The sequence below is a fragment of the Pelodiscus sinensis genome, chromosome 3, assembly GCF_049634645.1.
Source record: "Pelodiscus sinensis isolate JC-2024 chromosome 3, ASM4963464v1, whole genome shotgun sequence".
In the NCBI taxonomy this organism is placed as follows: Eukaryota; Metazoa; Chordata; order Testudines; family Trionychidae; genus Pelodiscus; species Pelodiscus sinensis.
Genome location: NC_134713.1, coordinates 63,661,740 through 63,687,818, shown reverse-complemented (window position 1 = coordinate 63,687,818; position 26,079 = coordinate 63,661,740). Strand labels below are relative to the sequence as shown.

The 26,079-nt window shown below is 44.4% G+C and overlaps 1 protein-coding gene across 5 annotated transcripts in view; it reads left to right on the top strand.

Moving 5' to 3' along the window:
• RNGTT (RNA guanylyltransferase and 5'-phosphatase) overlaps positions 1-26,079 on the top strand; it is a 431,251-nt gene that overhangs the window by 163,935 nt on the left and 241,237 nt on the right. For 3 of the 5 annotated variants that reach the window (XM_075923869.1, XM_075923871.1, XM_075923867.1), the window contains one exon: positions 4,597-4,668. The exons of 1 other annotated variant lie outside the window; for it this stretch is intronic. In XM_075923869.1, the coding sequence (XP_075779984.1) occupies positions 4,597-4,668 (72 nt within the window). The remainder of the gene's footprint in view (positions 1-4,596; positions 4,669-26,079) is intronic. One more of the 5 variants, XM_075923868.1, reaches the window with a different exon arrangement.

Genomic DNA, 26,079 nt, shown 5'->3' with positions numbered 1-26,079 from the left:
TGGGTTTGTTTAGTTTGGAAAGGAGACAACTGAGAGGGGTATGATAGCAGCTTAAAAGAGTGTTTCAAGGAGGAGGAGGAGAGAATTATTCTTCTGAACCGCTTAATGGTAGGACAAAAGCAAGCAATGGGCTTAAATTGCAGCAATTTGAGGATGAACATTAGGAAAAACTTCAGGTTGATTAAATGCTGGAAGAAATTGCCTAGGAAGGTTGTGGAATCTCCATCATTGCGATATTTAAGAGCAGGTTAGACAGACATCTGTCAAAAATGATCTAGATCAGTGGTCCCCAACACAGTGCCGCAGGTGCCATGGCGCCCGCCAGGCCATTTCACTGCACCCGCTGAGTGATCGGAGCCGGCCCCACACTCGGGCGTGCGGCGCATGGGCTGTGCCGGCTCCGGGCATGTGGCATAGGAGTGACGCCGGCCCCAGGCATGCAGCAAATGGGCTGTTCCGGCCGTGGGCGCACTGCATATGGGTGGCCTCACCCCTGGGTGCGCGGCACAGGAGCGGCGCTGGCCCCAGACGTGTGACGTATGGGGAGCCCCACCCCTGGATGTGCGGTACATGGGTGATGCCAGTGCCGGGCATGCAGTGTATGGGTGGCACCACCCCCGGGTGAGCATGCAGCCCCACCCCCGGGTGCCCGGCGCGTGAGTGGCCCCGCCCCTAGGTGCCCGGCAGCCCCAAAAGGTTGGGGACCACTGATCTAGATGATGCTTGGCCCTGTTATGTGGTCAGGGGACTGAACTTGATGGCCCTCTCAAGGTCTTTTCTAGTTCTAGTATTCTGAGATATGCAAAGAGGGACTTAACTGCCACTGATGCAACAGGACACGTACAAGAAAATAATCTGTCTGTTGCCAAAGCCCTTTTAAGTGTTCACTTGCTCATGTGTTTATTTCATTGTTAATATTGAACTGTCATCTTTTCCATATTTTTTAAAACTGCATGAGTGATTTTAGATCTTTAATTTAATGAATTAAGAATTCTTAGACACATCTTTGATACTAAAAAATGAAGAAACAAAATTTGTTTACTTTTAGATAGAGGACATTACAAATTTGGCTATGGAGAAAGCTAACTATAGTAACTTGTTATGTAGAGTTTGGTTGGATCCAGTCACGTGACCAAAAAACAAAACAAAACAAAACTGTGAGTTACAGATGCCATCTTAAACATTTTAGACCCATATGTGTCTAAACTTTCTAACAAGTTTATTTGATCATACAGGCAGTCCCTAGGTTACGTACAAAATAGGGACTGTAGGTTTGTTCTTAAGTTGAATCTGTATGTAAGTCGGAACTGGCATCCAGATTCAGCTGCTGCTGAAACTGACCAGCGGCTGACTACAGGAAGCCCGAGGCACAGTTGCTCTGCCCTGGGCTTCCTGGAATCAGCCGCTGATCAGTTTCAACAGAGGCTGAATCTGGATGCCTGGGACAGAGCAGCTGGGGCGCTGCTGGGTAGGTCCCCACAGCGCCGCACCTCAGCGCTGCGGGGACCAACCTGGCAGCACCCCAGCTGCTCTACCCCAGGTGTCCCCAAGTCAGCCGCTGCTGAAACTGATCAGTGGCTAATTCCAGGAAGCCCGGGGCAGAACAACTCTGCCTTGGGCTTCCTGTAGTCAGCCGCTGGTCAGTTTCAGCAGCGGCTGACATGGGGACGCCTGGGGCAGAGCAGCTAGGGTGCTTCCGGGTTGGTCCAGTAGCGCCCCTCCTTGGCGTTACTGGACCAACCCAGCAGCACCCCAGCTGCTCTGCCCCAGCGTCCTGATTCAGCCGCTGCTGAAACTGACCAGCAGCGGCTGAATCAGGGCTCCTGGGGCAGAGCAGCTAGGGTGCTGCCCGGTTGGTCCAGTAGCGCTGAGGAGCGGCGCTGAGGGACCAACCGGGCAGCGCCCTAGCTGCTCTATCCCAGGCGTCGCGAGAAAAGCCTGGTCTGCGGGGGGGGGGGGGGCGCACCCCCCCTCCAGCAGACCAGGGAAACGCGGGCCGCGGGACCGCTGAGACACGCCGCGGTCCCGCCTGCATCCTCCGCGGCTTTGCTCCGCGTCTCCCTGGTCTGCTGGGGGGGGCTCCCCCAACAGACCAGGGAGACACGGAGCAGCTTTTCTCGCCCTGGAGGATGCGGGCGGCGGGACCGTGGCGCGTCTGGGCGGTCCCGCCGCCCGCGTCCTCCGGGGCGAGAAAAGCCCCTTTCGTAACTACGGATCCGACATAAGTTGGATCTGCGTAAGTCGGGGACTGCCTGTAGTTAGAAGGATTTGTGCCTATCCTAGGGCAAAATATACTCTTTAAATAGATTTTTATTGGATATTAAACTGGTACAAAACTTGAAAAACCAAGAGAATGCTGTAGCTTTGACTAACAGTTTCAAATCATTCGTTTTTATTTATGAGGGGGATCTAGCATCTTTTGAGTACAAATATCAGTGCTCTGGTTAGCAATCTTTCTGGTGTTCTACCCCTGTGAATTGGTTTAAATCAGGGCTACTCAAGTTTGGAAGGCCCGGGGGCCACAATGATACTCTAAGCACATGCCAAGGGCCTCAGCTTAAGTGTGGTTGCTTATCCATGCAAATATATATGCAAACAGCTTTTTTCACACTGACGGGCATGAATTCAAAGATTTATTGGTTTATTGGTTGACTCTACGTAATTTCAGATATTACAAACTTTTTTGCAAAGCAAATGAAGTTTCATCTTCAAATTATTTTAATAATGCATATTGTAGTTACATCTTCAAAGCACTGACAAACATTACTAAAATTATTTTTAAAGTTATCCTTGCTAAAGAACTTCAGTTATTATACAATACCTCCCATAAATTGTGTGCACGCACAAGTGTAATACAAATGTAAAAATGCAGTATTGTGGTAAAAAGCACCCTTCTAAAACCACGAAGAATCACAGAACACTGGAACTGGAAGCGACCTCGAGAGGTCATCGAGTCCAGTCCTCTGCCCTCATGGCAGGACCCAGTATTGTCTAAACCATCCCTGATAGATGTCTATCCAACCTGCTCTTAAATATCTCCAGAGATAGAGATTTTACAACCTCCCTAGGCAACTTATTCCACTTTAACCACTCTGACAGTTAAGAAGTTTTTCTTAGTGTACAACCTAAAACTTCCCTTGCCTCAGTTTAAGCCCATTGCTTCTTGTCCTATCCTAAGAGGCCAAGGAGAACAATTTTTCTCCCTTCTCCTTGTGACACCCTTTTAGATACCTGAAGACTGCTATCGTGTCCCCCCTCAGTCTTCTCCTTTCCAAACTAAACAAGCCCAGTTCTTTCAGTCTTACTTCATAGGTCATGTTGTCTAGACCTTTAATCATTCTTGTTGCTCTTCTCTGGACCTTCTCCAATTTCTCCACATCCTCCTTGAAATGTGGTGCCCAGAACTGGACACAATACTCCAATTGAGACCTAATCAGCACACAGTAGAGTTGAAGAATGACTTCTTGTGTTGTGCTCAGAACACCCCTGTTAATGAATCCCAGAATCATGTTTGCTTTTTTTGCAACAGCGTCACACTGGTGTCTCATATTTGCTTGTGGTCTACTATGACCCCTAGATCCTTTTCAGCAGTACTCCTTCCTAGACAGTTGCTTCCCATTCTGTTTGTGTTAAACTGATTTTTCCTTCTTATGTGGAGTACTTTGCATTTGTCCTTATTAAACTTCAGTCTATTTACCTCAGACCATTTCTTCAATTTGTCAAGATCATTTTGAATTATGACCCTATCCTCCAAAGCAATTGCAACCCCTCCCAGCTGGGTATCATCTGTAGACTTAATGTGTACTCTCTATGCCAGTATCTAAATTAGCAGTAATTAATACCTAATCAATATTTTTGTATCCACTCTGCTTTCTGTATGGTCAGAAATATGTTAAACTATTGTTAAATCATCTGATATGAGAAAACTAAGCAAAAAATATTCAGTCTTTAATGGCCATTGCTTATATACTGTATGAGATTTTTTCAGCAGTATCTAAGTCCGTGGTTCCCAAACTTTTCAGCATCATGCCCCCCTTTCTGATTTTTGAAAAACTGTCAACCTCCCCACCCTCTCAAAAGCCCACCTTATTAAGCAAAAAAAAAAAAAAAAAAAAAAACTGAGCAGGGCAGCAAAACTTGATGGGGACCCTCGTGCCCTGCCCTGGAATTTCTTCACACCCCACCCCCAGGGGGGCACGCCCCCCAGTTTGGGAACCCATAATCTAAGTGATTTAGGATTACAAATCCTATAGAAAAAAATTGCATCACATACTTTAGGTTAAAATAACATATTTTGAGAAACAAAACAGTTTCAGTTTAAAACCGAGTATCTTAACACTCGATTTTGTTGAGAACTTTATATGGTTTTGTTGAGTAGTTTGTATGGCATACTTCTTATGTAAACATATTTCATGACCTTTATAAAATCCAGTAAAAATCTGCTTCATAATGGAGCTTTGGACAGATCCTTTTAGAGTACTGTTCAGCATTGCTACAGTTCTATAAATGTACTGAATGTATACATATTGTCATACTTGTGTAGTATTCTTGAATTACAGATATTAAGGGTATGTTATCTTTTTTTTTTTCTTTAAGGAAATGATCATTGACAAGGTAAATGGACAAGTTGTTCCTCGGTACTTGATATATGACATTATTAAATTCAATGTAAGTACTTTAAATTTTACTACTTTTGATTAACATCTAATAACTAAAATTAAGACAGAAATTATGTTTGCATAGGTAAGAGCCAGAAAGCTCATTTTGACACCCAAAGTGATTGGACAATGTGCAACTAGGGATGTTAAATTTAGTTTAATCAACTAATAGAATAGTCAATAGATTTTCTATCAATTAGTCAATAAGTAGGGGAGCTGCAGTGGGGTTAGCTCCTGGGCCAGGAGCTATCTCTGCTGTGGTTCTGCGTTTAAAAGTATTAAGAGCCTGCTAGTTCCTGGCTCGTACCTAGTTGCTGCTCCCCCCTGCCTCCCATGCTCCTCGCGGAGATGGTGCTCTGGGGAACTGGCTTTTAAGCCGGCTCCCCCAGCACCGGCTCCTGCTCCCCCCACCTTGCTGCCTCTAATAGAGGCATCAAGTGTGGGGGAGAAGAGACTAATTGAGGGACTAGTCGACTGTCCGATAAGCTTTTGCTTATCAGATAGTTGACTAGTCACTTACTTCCATGTGTACAACTCTGTTGATAGCAGTACAGGAGGAGGGAAACTAAAAGTACCTTGAATCAGGCAAAGCACATTTGAAAGCTGTCTTAATAATGCTTTTTGCTTGGTCAATGGAGACTTGATCTATGAGAGAAGTCTGTGTGTTGTCTCAAAACTTCTGCAAAATACTGTTCAGAAACTCCTTCTTTCTACAACGGGTATGAACTTGGTTTGGGTATGTTGGTTATAACTTAGCGATATTTCTGTACAGATCTGTCTATAGAGAAACAATATATTTATAGCTTATTTGGGACCATTTTAATACAGAACAACTTTTGTGAGTTAAAGAGATGGCAAAAATATTTAGTTTATGTGTTACTTTCAGATTCTGTCTTAATTTGATTGGAGTGGTTACATATGGGTTAAAGAGAGAACCTTTTAGGCTTATGCTAGAAATAATGATGAAATAATACAGCTGAATTGAAAGCTCTGCCAATAGTCCTGATTTGACCGGGGCAAAACCATTCCATCTAATGTCCTGGTACTGTTTTCATGTATGAGGGTACATCTACACAGGGATAAAAGACCAGTGACTGGCCTGGGTTAGCTGATTCAAGCTTATGGGGCTTGAGCTGTGGGGCTAAAAAATTCTGTGTAGATACCTGGGCTTGAGTTGGAGACCAAGCTCTGAGACCATCCACTCTTACATGGTCTCAGAAATCAGTATCTGTCCCGAGCCCATGATTTTTTCTCCTCCAGCATAAACAGCTACTTTTCCAGCCCACCGGGTCTTTTTTTAATCTTTGTTTATATGTAACCTGAGAGTCTGCAGAGGCCATGCTAGGGCACTACAATTGTGTCTATAGTATTATTAGTTTGGGCTATTGCTGGCATAATCTTTGTCATTTGGGCTGTCAGTAGGTGAGCTGGTACTGTTGTAGTGGGCCCTTATCCAGTTGAGAGAAATACACTGCACCTTCTTGGCTGCTCAGTGTCCTCTTCTTCATATTCTTCTTTTAGATTTAGGCAGATTTAGGCTTCTGAGTTCTGTATTCTGCAGGTGTGTCTCATAAACTACTACATACTGAGGCCAGAGAGAGGCAGAAATCAGTCCCAGAGACCAGAAAAAGGAGCTGTTGAGTAGAGGGGAAAGGCATAAGGAGGGGAGAATGGGTAAGCCATCGTGACGAGCTATGGGAGCAACTGCAGAGTGTGATAGCTGGGAAAAACAATGTATATGAAGACAGAGCATCAGGAGCAACTGCAGAGTGTGATAGCTGGGAAAAACAATGTAGATGAAGACAGAGCATCTCTCCCCCCCCCCCCCAACACACACACCAGGGAGTTTTCAAATAAACTAGAGGTCTGCAAGACACTTAGGGGGCTGGTGTATTGTCTTAGTAGATTTTTTTTTCTTTTTCTCTCAAGAGTTAAGAAAAATTATCTTAAAATCACCAGTGTAAATAGAACTATCAGTTGGCTGGGATCTGTGACCCTCAACGACTCCTCCCCTCCCTCCAATTAATTTGTGGAGTTGGCCCTGGCAAAATGTTTCACATGTTGGCACCAGGGCCGGACGGAGGCATGGGCGAGCCAGGCAGCTGCCCAGGGTGCCAACCGATGAGGGGCGCTTAAGGCAGCTGTAAGGGGCGCGCGGCGTCCCTTACAGCTGCCATCAGGTGCCACGCGCCCAGTTTCCGCAGTGCCAGCCCCATGGTGCTGGCCACCAGCGCCCTTCTCCCCACGGCCACGGGGCCCTGCACGGCCCGGCATGCCTGCCAGCAGCACACACTGGGCCAGGCTGGGGAGCTCATGCGCTGTGCATCCTGGGGGGCGGGCCTGCACCCCACGGGCAGGCCTACGCATGCGCCGTGCGCCCAGGAGCGGCGCCGTGCACCCGGGCCCAGAGCTCCAAAAGGACTTGGGCCGGCCCTGGTTGGCACTAATACTTGTGTGGGTTTTACATTGACTGATTTGTGTTACACTTATGAATGAGAAAATTAGTGCTCAGAAAAAAGTCTGAGTAAAACATATTAATATATTTAACATTTTTGTGAAGTAATTTGGAATAGTTGCATGAAAACAGTACAACACTAAACTCTAGTTAGATATTGTACAAAAGTACAGTAATATGGTGTTCACTTACATTTCATGAAATTTGGAAGAATACAGTATTTTTAATACTCCTGTGTATTATATTGACAGTTCTGATTCTAAGTCAGATACTGTAAATGGAGTGTTAATTTATCCTGATGCTATGCAGTCCTCTTCCCAAAACACCTTCCATCATGCACATACACATCAGCACCTACCATATACCTACAATTGAGGTAGTAGTTCTTGAAATGATTTGTAAGTATCTGGAGGCATGAAGTGGAAATATTGAAAGAAGATTAAGATTTTTCTTAAATATTTTCCTATCTGTATTGGGAGAGTGAATGAGTGGTGGTATAGGGATCACTGCATTACTTATTTTATAAATGGTTAGTCCATCTAAAACAGTGGAAGGCCTTGATTGAGTGCATGATGAACACTATGAAAACCAAACAACTCTGTATTTTAGTTTCAGTTTATTATAGGGTACTGATAAGTTTTATATCTGTATTAGTTGGTCCTGAAATGGCCCTTATGCATCCTACTAATAATTGTTCTTCTTTGACGGTCCCTATGGGTGCTCCACTTAGGTGTCAGCACTGCTGCACACCTGGCCTGGAGATCTCTGCTAGCAGTCTCCTGGCTGCCAGCAGGTGCTACGCTATTGCACAGTCACTGAGAATGACAGGTGGGCATGCTCCGGCGGCCATTCTCTTAGTTCCTTCTCTTCCACTGCTGGCATCGTTTGCACTTCCACCAGTCTCCCAAATGCCAAAGGAAAAAAACCAACAACAACTAATAATAGCATCAAATAATAGAGTGAGAGGAAACGGAAAAGGGATAGCTAGCGGGTGAAATGGCATGTGTCCACTTCAGCTGTGGTCCGCTCCTCCGTGAGCAGCATGCAGGTAACTCTGTCATGTCAGCACACCTGGCAAGAAAGGATAGCAGGTGAAGTGGTGCACGGGAGCCTTTGCTGCATCCCACCTGCTGAAGAGACAACGGGGAAAGAAAAGAAAAGAAAAAGAAAAAGTCTGTTCTGCCTGCATCTCTTGGGCCAGACCATCTTCTCAGTCTCTGCCCGCGTTGTTACAAGCTCGCCCATGCTCCCAGAGGGCGACAGGGTGACAGCATCACATGGATGACTTATATTTTGTAGAACATGGATGAATCACAGCCCCATTCGACCCCTCCTGCCCTCCAAGATAACCCTTTTGAGGAGGAAGGCAGGACGAGCACGCCCTCGCAGGGACCTGCTGGAGAGCAGAACCTGGAGTGAAGTGCTTAACGCTCCCTGCCCCTCACTGAGCCTCAGCCTCTCACAGATAAAAGGACAGATAGGATGATCAGAGTGCCAGGCAGGGCTCTTAAAAGTGGGATGAGGGCTCCGGCTTATTGAAAAAACTGTGACTATAATATGAAGCACTGAACAGCTGTCCACGCTTCACGCTCTCCACACATTAACGCGGTACTGGTGGGAAACATGGTACCGCAGAGCAGCCAGCAAGCCAACAAGCTGCAGTGCAATGGAATGCCACGCTTAAGCACATGCTCGATACTGTCCATACTGATGCGCTTTACAGTACCAATGGTACCCACACGGGCAGCTGTATGGGATTGCATAGCAGTGCGTCTGCTTACTCTGGTACCAAGCTTGTGATGGGCAGCCCTTGCAATAGAATTGGTACAGTGCTCACCACTAGTCAGTACCGATGGCACCCCACAGGCTAGAGGTTCCCTGTTCTTTGCAACACCAGCATCACATATATCTGCTTGATTTTGTGATGATGAGGAGGGGCAGCCAGTTAGCCAGCACAGAGTCCCTCTATATATGGGACCGCAATAACTGCGGGGGCGGAAAGAGCATAGGGCACAGTGGATGCCTCCACCAATATCTCTCCATGAGCCTACTGGGACTCTCGGGCACCGTACTGACCCAACAGTTCAGCACATGATGGAGGAACACAGTCTCCCGCATCACCAGTCAGATGGGGTGACTTTGGAAGGTTCCATGTCTGTTCAGGAGGGTTGCGGAGACATTTGCCGTAAAACTATCCGACATCGTGTTACCGTCGGCCAGGAGAGTGGCAGAGATAGCAGCACTCCTGGCGGACCCATACACCAGTTTCCACGAGGACAAATTTGTCCTTAGAACCCACCGAAATTATTCCTCAATACCCCTACCTCATTCCATTGTAACGAACGATTTACCTATTTGTATTCTTCTCGAAACTACACAACGACAGCCCAGTGCTGTGCACACTGCATGTATGCAGGACATTAGCCCTTTACCTGGAACGCACAAAAGATTCTCGAAGAACACCCAGACTATCCGTGTCTTCTGCGGACAGATCCAGAGGTCTGTCCAGCCACAGACAGACACCAACAGTTCTCCGGGTGCACTCCACGAGGACAGTATCTACCACAACTGCATTACTCAAGGGTCTTCCCATAGACGTCACTGGCAGTGATGCAACAGGGGCCTTGGCCAACATTACGCTATTCTGTCCTTTTAGGACTCAGACATTAGATTTGGATGTACCATACTGTCCAACTTCCACTCCTGCATCATGGAGCGCCTACCGCCAAGCAGGAATAATGCTGTGTAGTCTCCTAAGTGGAGCACCCATGGGGACCCCTCGAAGAAGAAGGGAAGGTTACTTACCTTGTGCAGTAATTGGAGTTCTTCAAGATGTGTCCCTGTGGGTGCTCCACATCCACTCCTCTTTCCTCTGCTCTGGGCTAATACAGTCGGGCGTGGAGAAGGAACGTAGGGTACTGCTGCCTGTGTGTGCTAAACTGTCAGTCTGAGCTATTGCGCAATAGCGCAGGTGGCCAGGAGACTGCTAGCAGAGATATCCGGGCCATGTGCACAGCAGTGCTGACTTACCTAAGTGGAGCACCCACAGGGACATATCTTGAAGAACTCTAGTTACTGCACAGAGTGAGTAATCTTCCCATGCTAGAGCTTTTGGTTCCGAAATGTCTTTTGGAACTCTGTCAAAGTTCATCTGCATGATAAAATATTAAATACTTTAGACACTTTAAATGGTAATATGTTGGGCATTTCAAAATGTTTTAGCATGTGCAAACTATGGAGTTGATTCTGGCACACTTAAAATTATTATCTGACTAAGGAACTACTCTACTATAATGTGAATAATAGTGGCAGAATCAGGCCCTGCACAGTACATCAAGGCTATGTCTACACTGGCAGCCTCTTGCGCAAAAAATTGCCTGCTGTCTACACTGCACACACATTCTTGTGCAAGTAAATTTACAGTATAGCGTTGTAAAACAGGGCTTCTTACGGAAGAGTTATTCCTCTCCCCATGAGGAATAAGTGCTCTTGCGCAAGAGCTCTTTCACAAGAGGGCAGTGTAGACAGGCAACATGAATTTCTTGTGCAAGAAGCCCCTATGGTTAAAATGGCCATCAGAGCTTCCTTTCACGAGAGTCCACACTGCCATGGATGCTCTTGCGCAAAAGCACATGTCGGTGTAGACACGCTCTTTTGGAAGACTTTTTGCACAAGAACTCTTCCGCAAAACAGTTCTTGCACAAGAAGCTGCCAGTGTAGATGTAGCCCAAGGGTTTGAGTTATGACAGCAAACGTTAAGGGGTCATTTTGACATTTTCTTCTTTGAAAAGCAAGAGTGCTTTGTTGGAGAACGGTAATTAGGAATAAAATGTTAATAGTTTAACACCAATGTTTTAGTCAGTGAAACTTGCAGAATGTAATTCTGAGTCTTCAAGGATAAATGGTAGTTTTCTGAAAATTCTAAAATATTGTAAGTTTTCAAAACCTTTGAAAAAGTCCAAAAAATATTTCTGTATAGTATGCCCATCATGTTCACTTATCTAAAAAACCTTTTCCTTATAATGCTATCTTTTATGTTCTCTGCCATGTTCATGTTCTGTTCTTCAGTTTGTCTGTCTCACTCATTCTCTATTGTTTTTATCTGCATTCTATGTTTATTCTCCTTTACTCTGTGTAGTCTTTTATCCCTTCTTATTTTATGCTCTGCCTGTCACTCACTACTATTGTTCCTTTCTCATTTCTTTCTTTATGGTCACTTTTCCCTATCTGGTCTCGACTTCTTTTTTGTATGTTTATGTGTATAGTTAGATTGTTCAGTGCTCTCTTCCACCTCTGTGGTGGTATATTCACACAGCTTTCTAAAAGCCTGATCTCTGGTGTATTATATACAGGAGAATCTTCAGGGTAAGGAAAGACCTATGTTAAGGTGATGATGTCTGATTAAACATGAAGGAACCAAATCACTGATTATGAAAATAAAGTGGCTTTTTGTTAGTGATGTGAATGGTTAACCAGTGAGCCTTGCTTACTGGTTGCGGTTAACCAGTAGGGGCTGCAGTCAGGGGCGGATGAGAGATTTGCGGGGCCCAGGGCAGCACAATTTAGCGGGGCCCCCCTTTCAAGAAAAAATAGAAAAAAGGAGTCAAATGCGCAAATTCATATTAAATGTGAATTGGGTAAATTTGATAGAAACTTAATTTAGTTGGATAATTTTTATTTGAATTACATTGTAAGTCATTCTTAAACAAAATTCTGCATTAATAATTAAAAATTTTCATTTGTATATAAGTCTCCTCCTGCCTCACTCTTTCTTTCTCTTCTCCCACTCCTGCCTCTCGCTCTCTCTTTCTCTTCTCCTCCCTCTTCTGCCTCTCACTGAGGGAGCCCAAACAGCTGTTTGGGCTGCTTGCTCCCGTGTGGTGGCCCGGCTGAGTGGCACAGAACTCAGCCGAGCACCACGGAGGGAGGCAAAGAGGGGCGGGATGGTGATGTACACAGCCAGGGGGTGGGACCTGGAGCCTTTGTCACGGCCTTTGCCTCCTACTGTGGCGCTCTGCTGAGTTCTGCGCAGTTCAGCTGGGCTGCTGGGAGCAAGCAGCGCAAGTGGCCGTTTGGGCCCCGCGTGGTGGCTTGGCGCAGGGCCTGGGGCAGCCGCCCCGCTCGCCCTGCCCTATATCCGCCACTGGCTGCAGTAGCTCCCTGTCTGCCCTGAGCAGGAGGCTGCTCCAGTCCAATGGGGTCCACTGCAGGCAGGGGCTACTCTGGCTCCCCCCACACCCCGTCAGAGGTTATACATGCTGGCTCTTCACAGTACTGCAGAGCTCATAGTGCATGTAACCATATAACTGCTATGATTTTTAGTGGTTGCACAGTTACATGTTTAACTACATTTTTACATCCCTAGTTTTTGTAAGGGGCTTAGTTGTGGGAAAAGGGATCAGATACCGAACTGACCTTAGACTGTTAATGCTGTCAGTTTCTTTGAACGCACTGAGAATCAGAGAGGAAATCATTATGAAGTATTACACTTCACGTGTCAAGGACAAATTAAGACAATGTGTTATCAGTATGAGCACAAGCAGGACTTTAGCTGAAAGAGGCTATTAGCAGTGGCCATACTGTAGAGATTAAAAAGCACAGCTGCCTTTATGCTAATTTTGGATATTTTAATTACAAAAATGGGCAAGCTAGAATGTTTGGCTTGGCAAGAAGTGATCAATATAATTTTATCACTGTGATGATAATATTGGTATGGAGTAACTTTAAAATCAAGGCGGCATGGTAAATCCTGTCTTTATGAAGTGTACCTTAGGTGGGGGATCTTGCTCACATAGTGGAGTGCCAGGTCTGCTATGGTGAAGGTTGTATATTGCTTTCTACTTAAAAGATTAATATTATAAGCAGGGCTTGACAATTAATGTCATCTACTCGCCCATGGTGAGTAGATTTTAGCTTGGCGTGGCCGTGCAGCGTGTGGTAGTGCGCTGCTGGTGAGTGAGGCTTGCTGCCGCTTGGTGAGCCCTGATTATAAGTAGGGATGTGTAAGAGTAACCGCTTATCCAGTAAGCTTCACCCAATTGCTAGTCACCCAGAAAGCTTACTGGGTAATTGGTTAATTGGCGCCGAGGAACAGTCCCCCCCCATTCAGGGCTTGGTGCGACCCGGTGTGGGACTGCTAGCAGCAGCAGGCATCATCCTCGTGTGGAGGGGCCAGCAGCTGGCAGCCCTGTGGGCTGGGGGCTGCTGAAGCCAGTCTGGAGTGGTTCCCCTACCAGGATCCTGCTTAAACGGTTAACCAGTTAAACCTAATGGTTAACCAGTTAACTGATTTACCAGGATTTTACACCCCTAATTATAAGTGCTCTAAAATCCAAGTGTGTACTTGGATTGTCTGAAAATTATTGCCTCTTGGAGTCACGTTATAGATTTAGTATTCCAAATTTGGGTTCGAGCAAGATATAGCTACACAAAATCAGTTGTTTACAAAATCTCCTGCTTGATACCTTTTTTGTGTGTGTACCTACATGGGGCTCAAACTGTGTTTCTATGCCTCAAATTGATCTCAGTTGTTTGGGATTTATTTCAGTGTACAGAATCCACTGGCTTGTTGGGAAATCAAGACTGCAAAAGTTACTAAGGGTAAAGTTTGTAAAACCAGGTCACCACAAGCTAAACTGATGTGTTTATGGGTGCAATATGCATGTGCCGCAAGACTTGGACTCTGTTAACTGCTTAAGGTTTTCCATGTTATAACTGAAGTTGGCCGGGATCATTGAACCCGAGGAATACCAATGCATGGTGAGTTTGTGCCCTAACAAGTAGTAGTTGAATGTGTCTTGGACATCTTCATTGTTCTTTGTCTGAATTGTATTTGTTCTGAGTTCGTGGTTGTAATTTTATCCTGAGATCCTGGTGTTAGAGTGATATTTTAAGTGCTAAAAAATTCACATGTAACTTTGATTTTTCTTCTGAAATATTGCCACAGCAGTTGTCATTAATGAAAGAGAGGGAAAATAGTTTAATGCAGTCATGACTTACATTCTTCGTTCAGTTATTGAACGGTAGAACTGAGTGTGATTAGAGGAAAGCAAGATGCTTCATCGTTTGGTCAAGGGATTCCTGATATACAGCCTGCTAACTTGAGCTGTTCATAACATTTTTCATTTTTACAACTTTTTTTGGTACTGTGTTTCTCTCTCTGCGGGTGAGAAAGTTGAAGGGTTGGTGTGAGGCAGGGCTTGGGAAGGTGCAGTGTGGCAGCTGTGACTGTTTGCCAACTTTTGCTCCTTAAGTCAGTGCTTTGCCAGAACTTAGATGATAACCCTTATTAATGTATGTGATCTTCCATACACCATCATTTTTTGAAAACCCAGATTGATGATTAAAGATTTGATGAAGAACAGGGATTCCAAAGAAGTAATTTTTCTACAATCCCTGCATGAAGAAGGGTTCATCCACAAAGGGACCCTTAACACTTCTGAGCTCCCAGAGAGCAAACAGAGCAGAACTGTGAGGGGTAGAAAGTTGAGCTCTTTTCCCATTGGTGATATTCTTGGAGTGGAATGAAATGGAACCACCTATGCCCTACTTCCCCCCAGTTGCTCCCAGTGGCTCAGCCGCAACTTCATCAGGGAAAGGGAGGGGTTTTGAGGGCTCTCCTCCTTTCGCTGCTCTCTGATGAGAAGAAGGAACCCAGAACTCTTCACTTCCATCATGCTGCCTCCAGCAGCAAGAGAAGGGGCTTGTCCAGACTCACTATTCCCTTTGTTGCTATTGCTGCCTCATGGGAGGTCAGAGCAGTGCAGGAGAGTACTGGGAAGAAAGGAAGGGATCAGAACTACAGTGGAGGATGCAGACCAAAGACTATAGCCCCTAAACTTCCCCAAATGAAACTGATGGGCAGCAGGTTTAAAACAAATAAAAGGAAGTTCTTCTTCACACAGTGCATAGTCAATCTGTGGAACTCCTTGCCTGAGGAGGTTGTGAAGGCTAGGACTATAACAGGGTTCAAAAGAGAACTAGATAAATTCCTGGAGGTTAAGTCCATTAATGTCTATTAGCCAGTATGGGTAAGGAATGGTGTCCCCAGCTTCTGTTTGTCAGAAGATGGAGATGGATGACAGGAGAGAGATCGCTTGATTAGTACCTGTTCAGTTCACTCTCTCTGGGGCACCTGGCATTGGCCACTGTTGGCAGACAGGGTATTAGTCTGGATGGACCTTTGGTCTGACCCAGTATGGCTGTTCTTATGTTCACATTCATACCCCACATTCCTGTTCCCCCTTTAAAGTGACAAAACTTAAATCCCTGCAAGCTGCATGGAAATTTAAATTATACCATAATAGAGGCCCAAATTAAATGTATACCCCCAAATAAAAAACCAGTAAGAGAACCAAAAAAGTGCCACAACCATGGCTTAACAACCCAATAAAAGAAGCAGTGACAGATAAAGATATCTTTTAAAAAGTGGAAGTTGAATCCTAATGAGGAAAATAGAAAGAAGCATAAACTTTGTCAGATTAAGTGTAAAAATATAAGAAAAGTCAAAAAGGGGGTTGAAGAACAGCTAGCCGAAACCTCAAAAAGTAATAGCAAAATGTTTTTAAAGTACATCAGAAGCAGAAACTGACTAAACAACCAGTGGGGCCCTTGGCACCTTGATCAAGATGTGTAAGAAGCACTCAGATATGATAACATTGTTGCGGAGAAGCTAAATAAATTCTTTGCTTCGGTCTTCACAGCTGAGGATATTGGGGAAATTCCCAAATCTGAGTTATTCTTTTTAGGTGACAAATCTGAGGAATTGTCTCAGATTGAGGTGTCATTAAAGGAGGTTTTGGAACAAATTGATAAACTTAACAATAACAAGTCAACTGGGACCAGATGACATTCACCCAAGAGTTCTGAAAGAACTCAAACGTGAAATTGCAGAAATATTAACTGGTTTGTAACCTATCCTTTAAATCAGCTTCCATACCTAATGACTAGAAGATAGCTTAAATTTAACACCAATATTTAAAAAGAGCTCGAGAGGTGGTCCTGGCAATTACAGTCCGGTAAGTCTAACACCAGTACTGGGCAAATTAGTTGAAACTGCAGGCGATCCCCGCACTTACAACCTAATTGGTTCCTGGAGGGCTGTCGTAAGCCGAACCCTTATTGTCCATAGGGGCAATGTTATGAATGGGGATTCCATTCCTGGCCTGCTTTGCCTCCTGGGAGTTGTAGTCTACTGAAGCCAGCGGTGCGAACAGCGCGCTGAGCTGGCTGAGGGCTGTTCTGTATGGTAGGCGGTTGAGGCATGGCGTGAATGGCACCCTGAGCCAGCTGGGGGCTGTACTGAGTTGTAGGCGACCCTGCGGCACGAACAGCGCCCTGAGCCGGCCAGGGGCTGTGCTGGGTGGCCTCATGGCTCCCGGGGCAGGGTGGCCGTAAATGTGGGGGGAGGGTTGAAGGTCGGGTTGAAAGTCGGGGGTCGCCTGTACAGTAAAGAATAATATCAGACATGTAGATGAACATAATTTGTCGGGGGGAAGTCAGCATTGTTTCTGTACAGGGAAATCATGTCTTACTAATCTATTACAGTTCTTTGAGAGCCTCAATAAACATGTGGACAAGGGGGATCCAGTGGATATAGTATATTTAGATTTCCAGAAAGCCTTTGACAAGGTCCCTCTCTAAAGACTCTTAAGTAAAGTAAGTTGTCATGGGATAAGAAGGAATGTCTTTTCATAGATTGATAACTGGTTAAAAGAGGGAAACAGAGGGTAGAAATGAATGGTATGTTTTCAGAGCTGAGATGGGTAACTACAGGGGTCTCCCATGGGTCTGTCCTGGGACCAATCCTTTTCAACTTATTTATAAATGATTTAGAGAGAGGGATAAGCAGTGAGGTGACAAAATTTGCAGATGATACGAAACTGCTCAAGATAGTTAAGACAAAAGCAGACTGTGAAGAGCTTCAAAAAGATCTCACCAAACTAAGTGATTAGGCAACAAAATAGCAAATGAACTTTAATGTTGATAAATGTAAAGTAATGCACATTGGAAAAAATAATCCCAACTACACATATAATATGATGGTGACTAATTTGGCTACAACTACTCAAGAGAGATCTCGGACTCATAGTGGGTAGTTCTCTGAAGAGGTCTCGGACTCATTGTGGATAGTTCTCCACTCAGTGTGCAATGGCGGTCAAAAAGCAAATAGAATGTTAGGAATCATTAAAAAAGAGATAGTGAATAAGACAGAGAATATCTTATTGCCTCTATATAAAACCATGGTGTGCCCATATCTTGAATACTGCATAAAGGTACGGTTGCTTCATCTCAAAAAAGATATTGGCATTGGAAAAGGTTCAGAAAAGGGCAACAAAGATGATTAAGGGTTTGGAATGGGTCCCATATGAAGAGAGATTTGGACTTTTCATCTTAGAAAAGAGGAAGTTAAAGGTAATATGCTAGAGGTCTTTAAAATCATGACTGGTGTGGAAAAAGTGAATAAGGAAAAGTTAGTTACTTACTCCCACAATATAAGAACTAGGGATCACCAAATGAAATTAATAGGCAGCAGGTTTAAAACAAACAAAAAGAAGTTTTTCTTCAATCAGGGCACAGTCAGTCTGTGGAATTCCTTGCCAGAGGATGTGGTGAAGGCTAGAACTTTAACAGGATTCAAAAAAGAGCTAGATAGATTTATGAAGGTTAGGTCTATCAATAACTATGAGCCAGGATGGGTAGGAATGGTGACCCTAGCCTCTGTCTGTCTGGAAATGGGTGACATAAGAGGGATCACATGAGGATTACTTATGTTCCCTCCCTCTGTGGCATCTGGTATTGGCTACTCTCAGCAGACAGGTAATGGGCTAGATGGCCCATTGGTTTGACCCAGTATAGCCATTCTTATGTTCATGCTCCCATAATATTGAAATTGGGATGGGGAGCTAATAATGGACTAGAGAGCTGACAATGAGCATGTGCTAAGTGCATAGGCAAAGTGGGGAACTGAGGACAGACATGCTTAGTGCATGGCACAAATATACAATTACGAGCTGGGAATGGTCATGTTTGGTGTATTGCATAATACAGAACACTCAGACTGTATTTGGAAACAAAACAGATACCCATGGGGAGAGCTGATTCTTCATACAAGGAAACCAGTAGGTAATTTAATAAGCAGGAAAGCTCGTATTGCATTTTTAATCTATGAATAAGTAGCAGGTGTAAGAGAGCGAAATCTACTAGTTCAAAAATTTTGAAGGACGTAATCAGAAACAACCATTTCAGTTCACTAACTGCAGATAATGCTTCCTTTATTTGAAACACAAAAAATGTTTAGATAACTTTCTTATGCGTCCAACAGAGCCTTAACTCTGTGGTAACAAGTTTTTGGACATTTAAAAGAGAACATATAATATTGATGACTAACACTTGCAGACTAAATGCAGCACACAGAGTGTCTCTTGAAGCCTATGGTTCCCTTGTCTCCGGGGTCAGTAAATACCAGTATTATTGCTCTGTTTATGAACAATCAAGAAGTTGCTGCAGATTTCCTGTAGAGACAGTAATTGTTGTGTTGCCTTTATTCTGAAAACCATCTGTTGTTCATAGTGCAAACCTGGGAAAAACAAAACAAACTTTGTATCTCTTCATAGCTTCACTCTAGTGGTTAATTTATAACAAAAGAGGTGCTGGGCTCAAGCAATATTTAAGTTTCATAACTGTTATGGCAAGTCTAAAAGTGTTGGAGCTATGAACTGCCATAACTACTGGTGCTGTGGGACTCAGTACTGGCAACTCCTGACATACATTAAGCACTGCTTCACTAACTGCCATTTTGGAAAGTTTCTGATTGAAATGGAATGTTGTTTTGAGGTGATTTACTTAATAGTAACAACTTGCACTACAGTCAGTCAATCAAAAATGGAAACATGAGCCACTGCTCCATACTCAGCTGCTAAACATAAAAAGAACAATGTGCCAGCTGGTGACTTGAGGGAGTAGTAAGGATTTCTTTTTCAGGTCCTCATGGCAGCCTTTTCAGGCTGCAGTCAGATGACCATGGCTCAGTGATGGATAGGAATGAATCTTCTGGGCCTTTGAAGGGCTAAGATCGTGTGTAGTTCCTCTTCCTAGCAGTCTGCATAGAAGTCTTGCTAAGGCAGACTTCCTATTGTTTTTAAATGGACCTTAGTGGTAAAGAAAAACAAAAGATCCATTAGAAAGACTAAAAATAGACACCCCTTAAATAAAAGAGGCTCCCATCGCTGCTTTCACCTCCACGAGCCCCCTCACATCCCCAAAAGCTACAGAAGAGGCAAAAAAAAAAAAAATCCTTATCTTCAGATCCTCCAGTAAATCTGCTCTGATGTGCACTATATTTTCTGCCTTTCTTGATCCCCTCTGAAAACTTATCTTAGAGGGACAGTGGCACAGACTCATTTTGTATGTCAGGAAGAACAAAAAAGAAGGAAGAAAACCAGCAAGTGGAACAACACATATACCAGCAATTAGACAAGATCACAAAGAGAAAACAGTTTCTTGCCACTTTAACCAGAAAGGACACTCTCTAAATGACTTAGCCACCTGCATTCTGCTACAAAGACCTTTTACATCTGCACTTGAAAGGGAATCCTCTGAACTGTCATTCATGTTAAAATTCGACACTTGCCAACAAGGACTTAACAAATCTTTGAACTTTCTCACCCATTACCAAGACAGTTTCCCCAATTATCACCTGTAATACCATTAACTCACAAACATCCCACTCTCCCTACCTTTAATATCAGCAATTCACAGACACTTATCTTCCTTCCTCCCCCTTCCCACCCCCCCCGCATCCCCCTTCTGTTCTGCAATGTGATTTGTCCTTTTCATATTTGTTCATTTTTTTTAATTGTATCCTTTGGTATATATGGTTGTGACTACTTTCTTCCACTATTTGATCTGAGGAAGTGGGTCTGGCCCACGAAAGCTCATCATCTAATAAACCATCTTGTTAGTCTTTAAAGTGCTACATTGTCCTGCATTTTGCTTCTTTACCAGAGTAACTGATGAAACCCAGCACTCCGAAGGTTTACTTATAAACAACTAGACACCTGTGGCTGGCCTGTGCCAGCTGATTAGGCTTGCGGAGCTTAGTCTGTGGGCTAGTTCACTACTGTGTAAATTTCTGGATTTGTGCTGGAGCCTGAGTTTTGGGACCGTCTAAGGCTCCAGCCTGAGCCTGAAAGTCTACACAGTCCGAGTCCTGCAAACCCAAATCAGCTGTCACCTGTCAGCAGCAGGTGTCTGTTTGATGCATAATGGTACTCTGAGAGACTTGAGTGACACTGTCTGTTCCTTTGGAGTCCAGCTAGGAGATAGTGGGATGGATGAAATCAATATATCTACCCATCAGACCTCAGGAACCTGGACCCTCATGTCCATGTGATAAGTCATTTCATTGTTCAATTGATGGAAGCACCTTTTCTAGGTATGTAAAATGTAGCATATTCTCTCTCTCTCTCTCTCTCTCTCTCTCTCTCTCTCTCTCTCTCTCTCTCTCTCTCTCTCTCTCTCTGTGTGTGTGTGTGTGTGTGTGTGTGTGTGTGTGTGTGTGTGTGTGTGTGTGTGTGTGTGTGTGTGTGTGTGTGTGTGTGTGTGTGTGTGTGTGTGTGTGTACGTACACACCATGAGATTGGTGACTGTCTCTCTGGTTCAGTGTGGAGCTTACTTAGACCATCTACAGACCTTGGGTTTCTGGACTCCCAGAGTTACTTTTTCATAAGCATTCTAGAAACTAGACCTGTAGATTAGCATGCTCAGAATTTCTTCCTGTGCAATGAGGATATTTAATCCAGATGGGATAGGTAGATATAATACAACAATGTTAATGTCAGTAAATGGGGGAGTAGGATAAATCCCCAGCTCTGCAAAAACGTCATGCTTGGAATTGGTGTGTTCATTACCCAATTGCACAATAGTGGGCATCTTCCAGGCATGAAGAAAGTTCTAGCAGACTGGCTCAGCAGACAGTTCACAAGTGATCATGAATGCACTGTCAATGATTTGATCCTGCAGAGTGTATTCCACAGGTGTGGATACCCAATAGATCTATTTGCTTCAGATCTCAACCAAAAATGCCAAACGTTTTGTTCAAAGAAGTCTGATCCTGGTCTCCTTGTTTGGATTCTTTCTTCCTGTCATGTAATGTATTTCTGTTAGGAATTTCATTCATAATGTGGGGTTCTAAGGAGATTCAGGCAGAATTTAGCAGTAATGAACATGCTTGGCTAGCTCTAGCTTAGTTCAGGTACTTTTGGTATTTGGACATAATGAACCTGTTAGCTCAACCCTCAGTAATGTTAGCTGTCTTACCTGATATGATTTCGAAGAATGAAGGTCAGATTCAATATGCACATTGTTGTTTCTGACAGCGTCGATTCTGGATGGCTAATTATTATGGAAAGAAGATCAGCTGAAGGTCAGACTGTATTGATGCTTAGCAGAAAGGACTGTACTAGATTAATCTATGCAGCTAAATAGACTAGATTATCTATTTGGGCAGCACTTATGCCACCTGTCTCCCTTAGAATTCCTAATTTCCTGCTATTCTATGGACTTATAGCACAGAGGGCTATTCACCAGCTCCATAAAAGCACATTAACAGCAATATCAGCTCATCTTGCTCCTCTCCAGGGGGTCACAGAATATTTTCCTATTTTCTCCACCATATTTTCCCAGTTACTACATTCCATAAGGGCCTTTTCCTGCAGTCCAGAAATCCCCTTCTTTCTGAGACTCAAGTATAGTCTTAGTATGGTTAATTGGATGTCTCTGAGCAACTTGTTCTCTACACTATGGCAGTTGGCTTTTTAGCAGGGCGGACTGATTTATATCAAGGTGATTTAAGTAATTGATTTACATGATGATTTAAATCACCAACAAAATTAATTTAAAGCAAGTTTTCCATCTATACTATTTCACATTTCTTCAAATCTGGTGCAAATCTGATCTCTAAAACATGTTAATTTACAGCTCAGTACAGCATTTTATAACATCTAAGAGGGTATACATTGAGTAATTTTTTTACATAAATTGATTTTTTATTAATTTAAGAAATAGTACATAATATTCATTATTTGGATCAAGCTACATATGTAGCAGCAGTACATTAGGAATGCTAAAAATAATTCATATACAGACACAATAGCAGTTATATTTTGTTAAACTTTATCTTAAATGTTACATAAATGTTTCAGATTTGCAATTGCAGCATTCTCCTGAGTTGCCAGCTGATGGCTATCCTTAAATTCTTTTTTTAAATTTCAAATGTTATTAACTCTAACAGACACGTTTTCATGACATTAAATGTATGGTGTCCTTAAAACGTCTACAACTACAACTTCTCATCTTCCCCATTCCCACTGTAATTTTGACGTAGATCGGTTACCAGAAAAGCTAAGAGTGATTTTGCTTTCAGTGAACTTAATTTTGGAGTAAGCCTCATTGAAAACAAATACAGTTTGGACCTCCCTCATCTGGCATCTTTGGGACCTGACCAGTCCTGAAGAAGGGGATTTGCTGGGCTAGGGGAATTCCCTTCCAACATGGCCTGTGCTACCCTGCTGCCCCTGGCTAGGGCTTCAACCCAGCCCCGCTTCTGCCTACCTAGCTGTGACTCCCCCCGGCTGGAGCTCCACAGCAGGGGCCAGAGCTCCTTAGCTGCTGCTGGGTCGGAGCTCGGTGTCTGGGGCTGGAGCTCCCTAGCTGCCGCTGTCAGCCCCTGAGCTCTGTGGCTGGAGCTTTCTAGCTGCTGCCAGAACTAGAGCTCTCTGGATGCCATTGTCAGCCCCTGAGCTTGGTGGCTGGGGCTGGAGCACCTTGGATGCTGCTTTTGGCCTCTGAAATCTGCAGCCGGGGCCAGAGCTCTGCAGCTGTCTCTGCCAGCCCCTGAGCTATGCAGCCAGAGCTTTGCAGCTGGTCCCCCGCTACTGCTCAGTTGCAGGGGCTAGAACTTCCTGCTGTGCCCTCTGTGCCCCCCCTTCCCCAACAACACAGGGCTCCTAGCTGAGTCACGTCCCCAACCACTCCTGCCCCTTTACTTGGGCTCTGTGATCCAGAAACATCCATGGTTCTGCTGGACCACGGATATTGCCAGACCAGAGTGTCCCGGTTAAGGGAGGTACAACCTGTGTAAGATGGGGCTCCTTTTGGAAAGTTGTGTCATGCTTAAGTAAAGTAGGGAACAGAACTATCACATTACTATTATGGTCTGTGACCAAGATGTTCCAAAATAAGAGCTGTGTATTATGTAATCTATATAAATATTTTAGTGTCTGTCTGTCTACATGTCTATTTGTTCAAGCACTTCTTCTAAATGGTAGGAGCTAGGGCCGCAGGATTTGGTATGCAGCTTCCTCTTACCCTAACTTAAAGCAAGGTCAGGGTTTGGTTGTGGCAGGAAAGCGGGAAGTGCCAGGTATGGGACTGTTTTCCATAACATAGAAAGAGAGGGGCAGAAAAGAGGAGGAACACGATACTGAGAGTGGTCACTGGGGGCAGCGATCACAGGGGAGAGCTTTACTGCAGTGGGACCACTGAGGCAGCTGCACCCCAAAGAGAGTGGCTAGCAGGGCTGGGGCACCACCATCTTGCCTGCCACCAGACCTAGTAAGTAGCTCCCCTGCTCCATACTTTTCCTCTCCCTGGCCCTTGGCCATAGCGCTGGGGAGGAGGGGAAGGCTCCTGCTGACCAGGAGGGGCTGGTGGAGGAGAGAAAGCCCCTCTCGGTTGGGTGTTGGGGGAGAGAGGGAAACCGAAGGCCCCTGCTGGCCGGGGCTGGAGGGCGGGGAAGAGCCACACCGGATACAACAGTCCCAACATGAGACTTTCCGCAACTCTCCCTCCTATACTCCACTGGCCCCCAGCCTCCTGCCCTCCCTCCCCCCACATCCCCAAGGCTTTGCTGTGACTTCTACTTCCCCTTCACCACCAGCCCCCTTCTCTGAAGGACCTGGGCAACGCTGGGTAAGTCTTCTAGAATAAAATAGGAAAATGACACTCAGTGGCAACTGGCAACTCTAGATTACTCTTACTGCAGCTTTCTGGACTGGTGGCAGACAGTGTTCCCTCTTAAGATTTTCCATTCTTGGGTGGGTTGAAGTTTTTTTGGGGCAGGTTGAAATTTCTTATGTGCAACATCAATATTGAAGTAGTGTGTGGATGTGTACTCAAAAGAAAAACCATAGATATTTTAAATAGTTCATAGGTGTGGAGAAAATATATTAAAACAAGGGATAATTAACAAGAAACAATGCTTATGATTATTTAATATTAAAGCAAATAAAAAGAAAACGAACACTTCCCTGATCTTAATGCAGTACAGCTTACCATGTATTAATTAGTACCACAAAATTTTTTTTAAAATCATTAAGATCAGAGTTTGATATCTGCAACCCTCAAAAAAATTTGGTGGAAAGAATCTTTTTCTTTCTTACTGTAAGCCATTAACACAGGAGTGGGAAATAATTTTTGGATGGGGGGGCATTCCAAGAATTTGGTAAGTGTTTGAGGTCCACACTCTTTCCATTATATTAATGGAGGCGGTACGTGGGTCTTGGATGGAGGGTGGGTTTAGCAGGAAGCTTGAGGTAAGGGATTAGAGTGTGGGACTTGGGACGGAGTTTGGGTGAAGTAGGGGATTGTGACCTGAGGCAATGGACTGGGGTGAGGAGGAGTTGCAGGGCCTAAGAGGGGTTTGTGATCTGGAGCAGGAGTGCAGAGTGTGTGCGTGTTTTTTTTATTTAAAAAAATGATTGCTTTTTATCTACCCTGCTTTTAAGAAGCTGTACATAACATCAGTGCAGAGAGTGGGGGAAATTCAGGTCTTCAGGGCTGATTCACCTTATTTGGTGTTGCTTATGAAACCTGTGACCTGTGGATAATGCCTCATTTTTTTTATCAAAGATTCTTTCAGATTTTCATCTGAACAGGGTGATTCAGCTGTTGGTTTTCTTTTAAAAACTCATTCCAAACAAGGAAGTGAAATTGCATGGCCTTGGTGTGATTAGGGATCTTTTATGTTACCTTGACAGAACAATTCAGTACAATTGTAGTGTTATAGACAGATTGGAAGATCAGGTAGTATCCACCCCAATTTCTAAACTAGTTATGGTAGATCTGGATTAGATCCACCCTTGCAGAGTAAAGCCCACTCTAGCATGGTTCTGACTTTTTCTGTGACTTCTCACAGATGTGTACAGTTAGGACTCTCTGGTATGGCAACATCCGTGGTCTGACAGAATGTTGACAGTCCAGAGATCCTTGGTGGCTGGGAGCATGGGTTCAGACAATGGTACAGAGCTGAGCAGGGCTGGGAGAGAGCCCAGCTGGCTCTTCCTTCCTTCCTTCCTTCCTTCCTTCCTTCAGAGAGCCAGGAGGCTAGCATCTGGGAGCCTGAATTGACCTCCCCTGGTCTGACAAACTCCCTTATTTGGGAAAGGTCAGATACTGAGGGGGTTGGACTAGGGAAGTCCAATCTAATTTCAGACATGCACAGGGTAGCTACGTGGGGATCAGTCTGCACTTTCATACAGCCTTAATTGATGATTCAGGAACTGTCATCTGGTGATATAAAGCTGCCATCAAATCCTTATTTAAATAGGATTTCTTGCACCCACCTCCTGGTTGCTCATTTCCAAAAGTGGAGTCTGTGTGGATAGTCACTGAGAGACAGAAGAATAGTTACTTGCTCTGCTGGCTTTTAGAGCATGCAGTAGAGGCTCATGTTCTAAGCTCTAGAGATCCTTGTTTTGATTCTGCTGTCACCATTACAAGTGGGGGCTCATCTGGGATTTCACCTGGGAAGTATATGAAGCTCAGGACATGCTTCCTCATCTAGGTGAAGTATGTGACACACACACTGTCTAGGTGTTGTGTACTGTGGCTTTCAAGACATTTTGTCCACAAGTATTCAGTGATCTGCTCTCTCCCACTTTTATAGAGCCCCAGGCGATCTAGTTT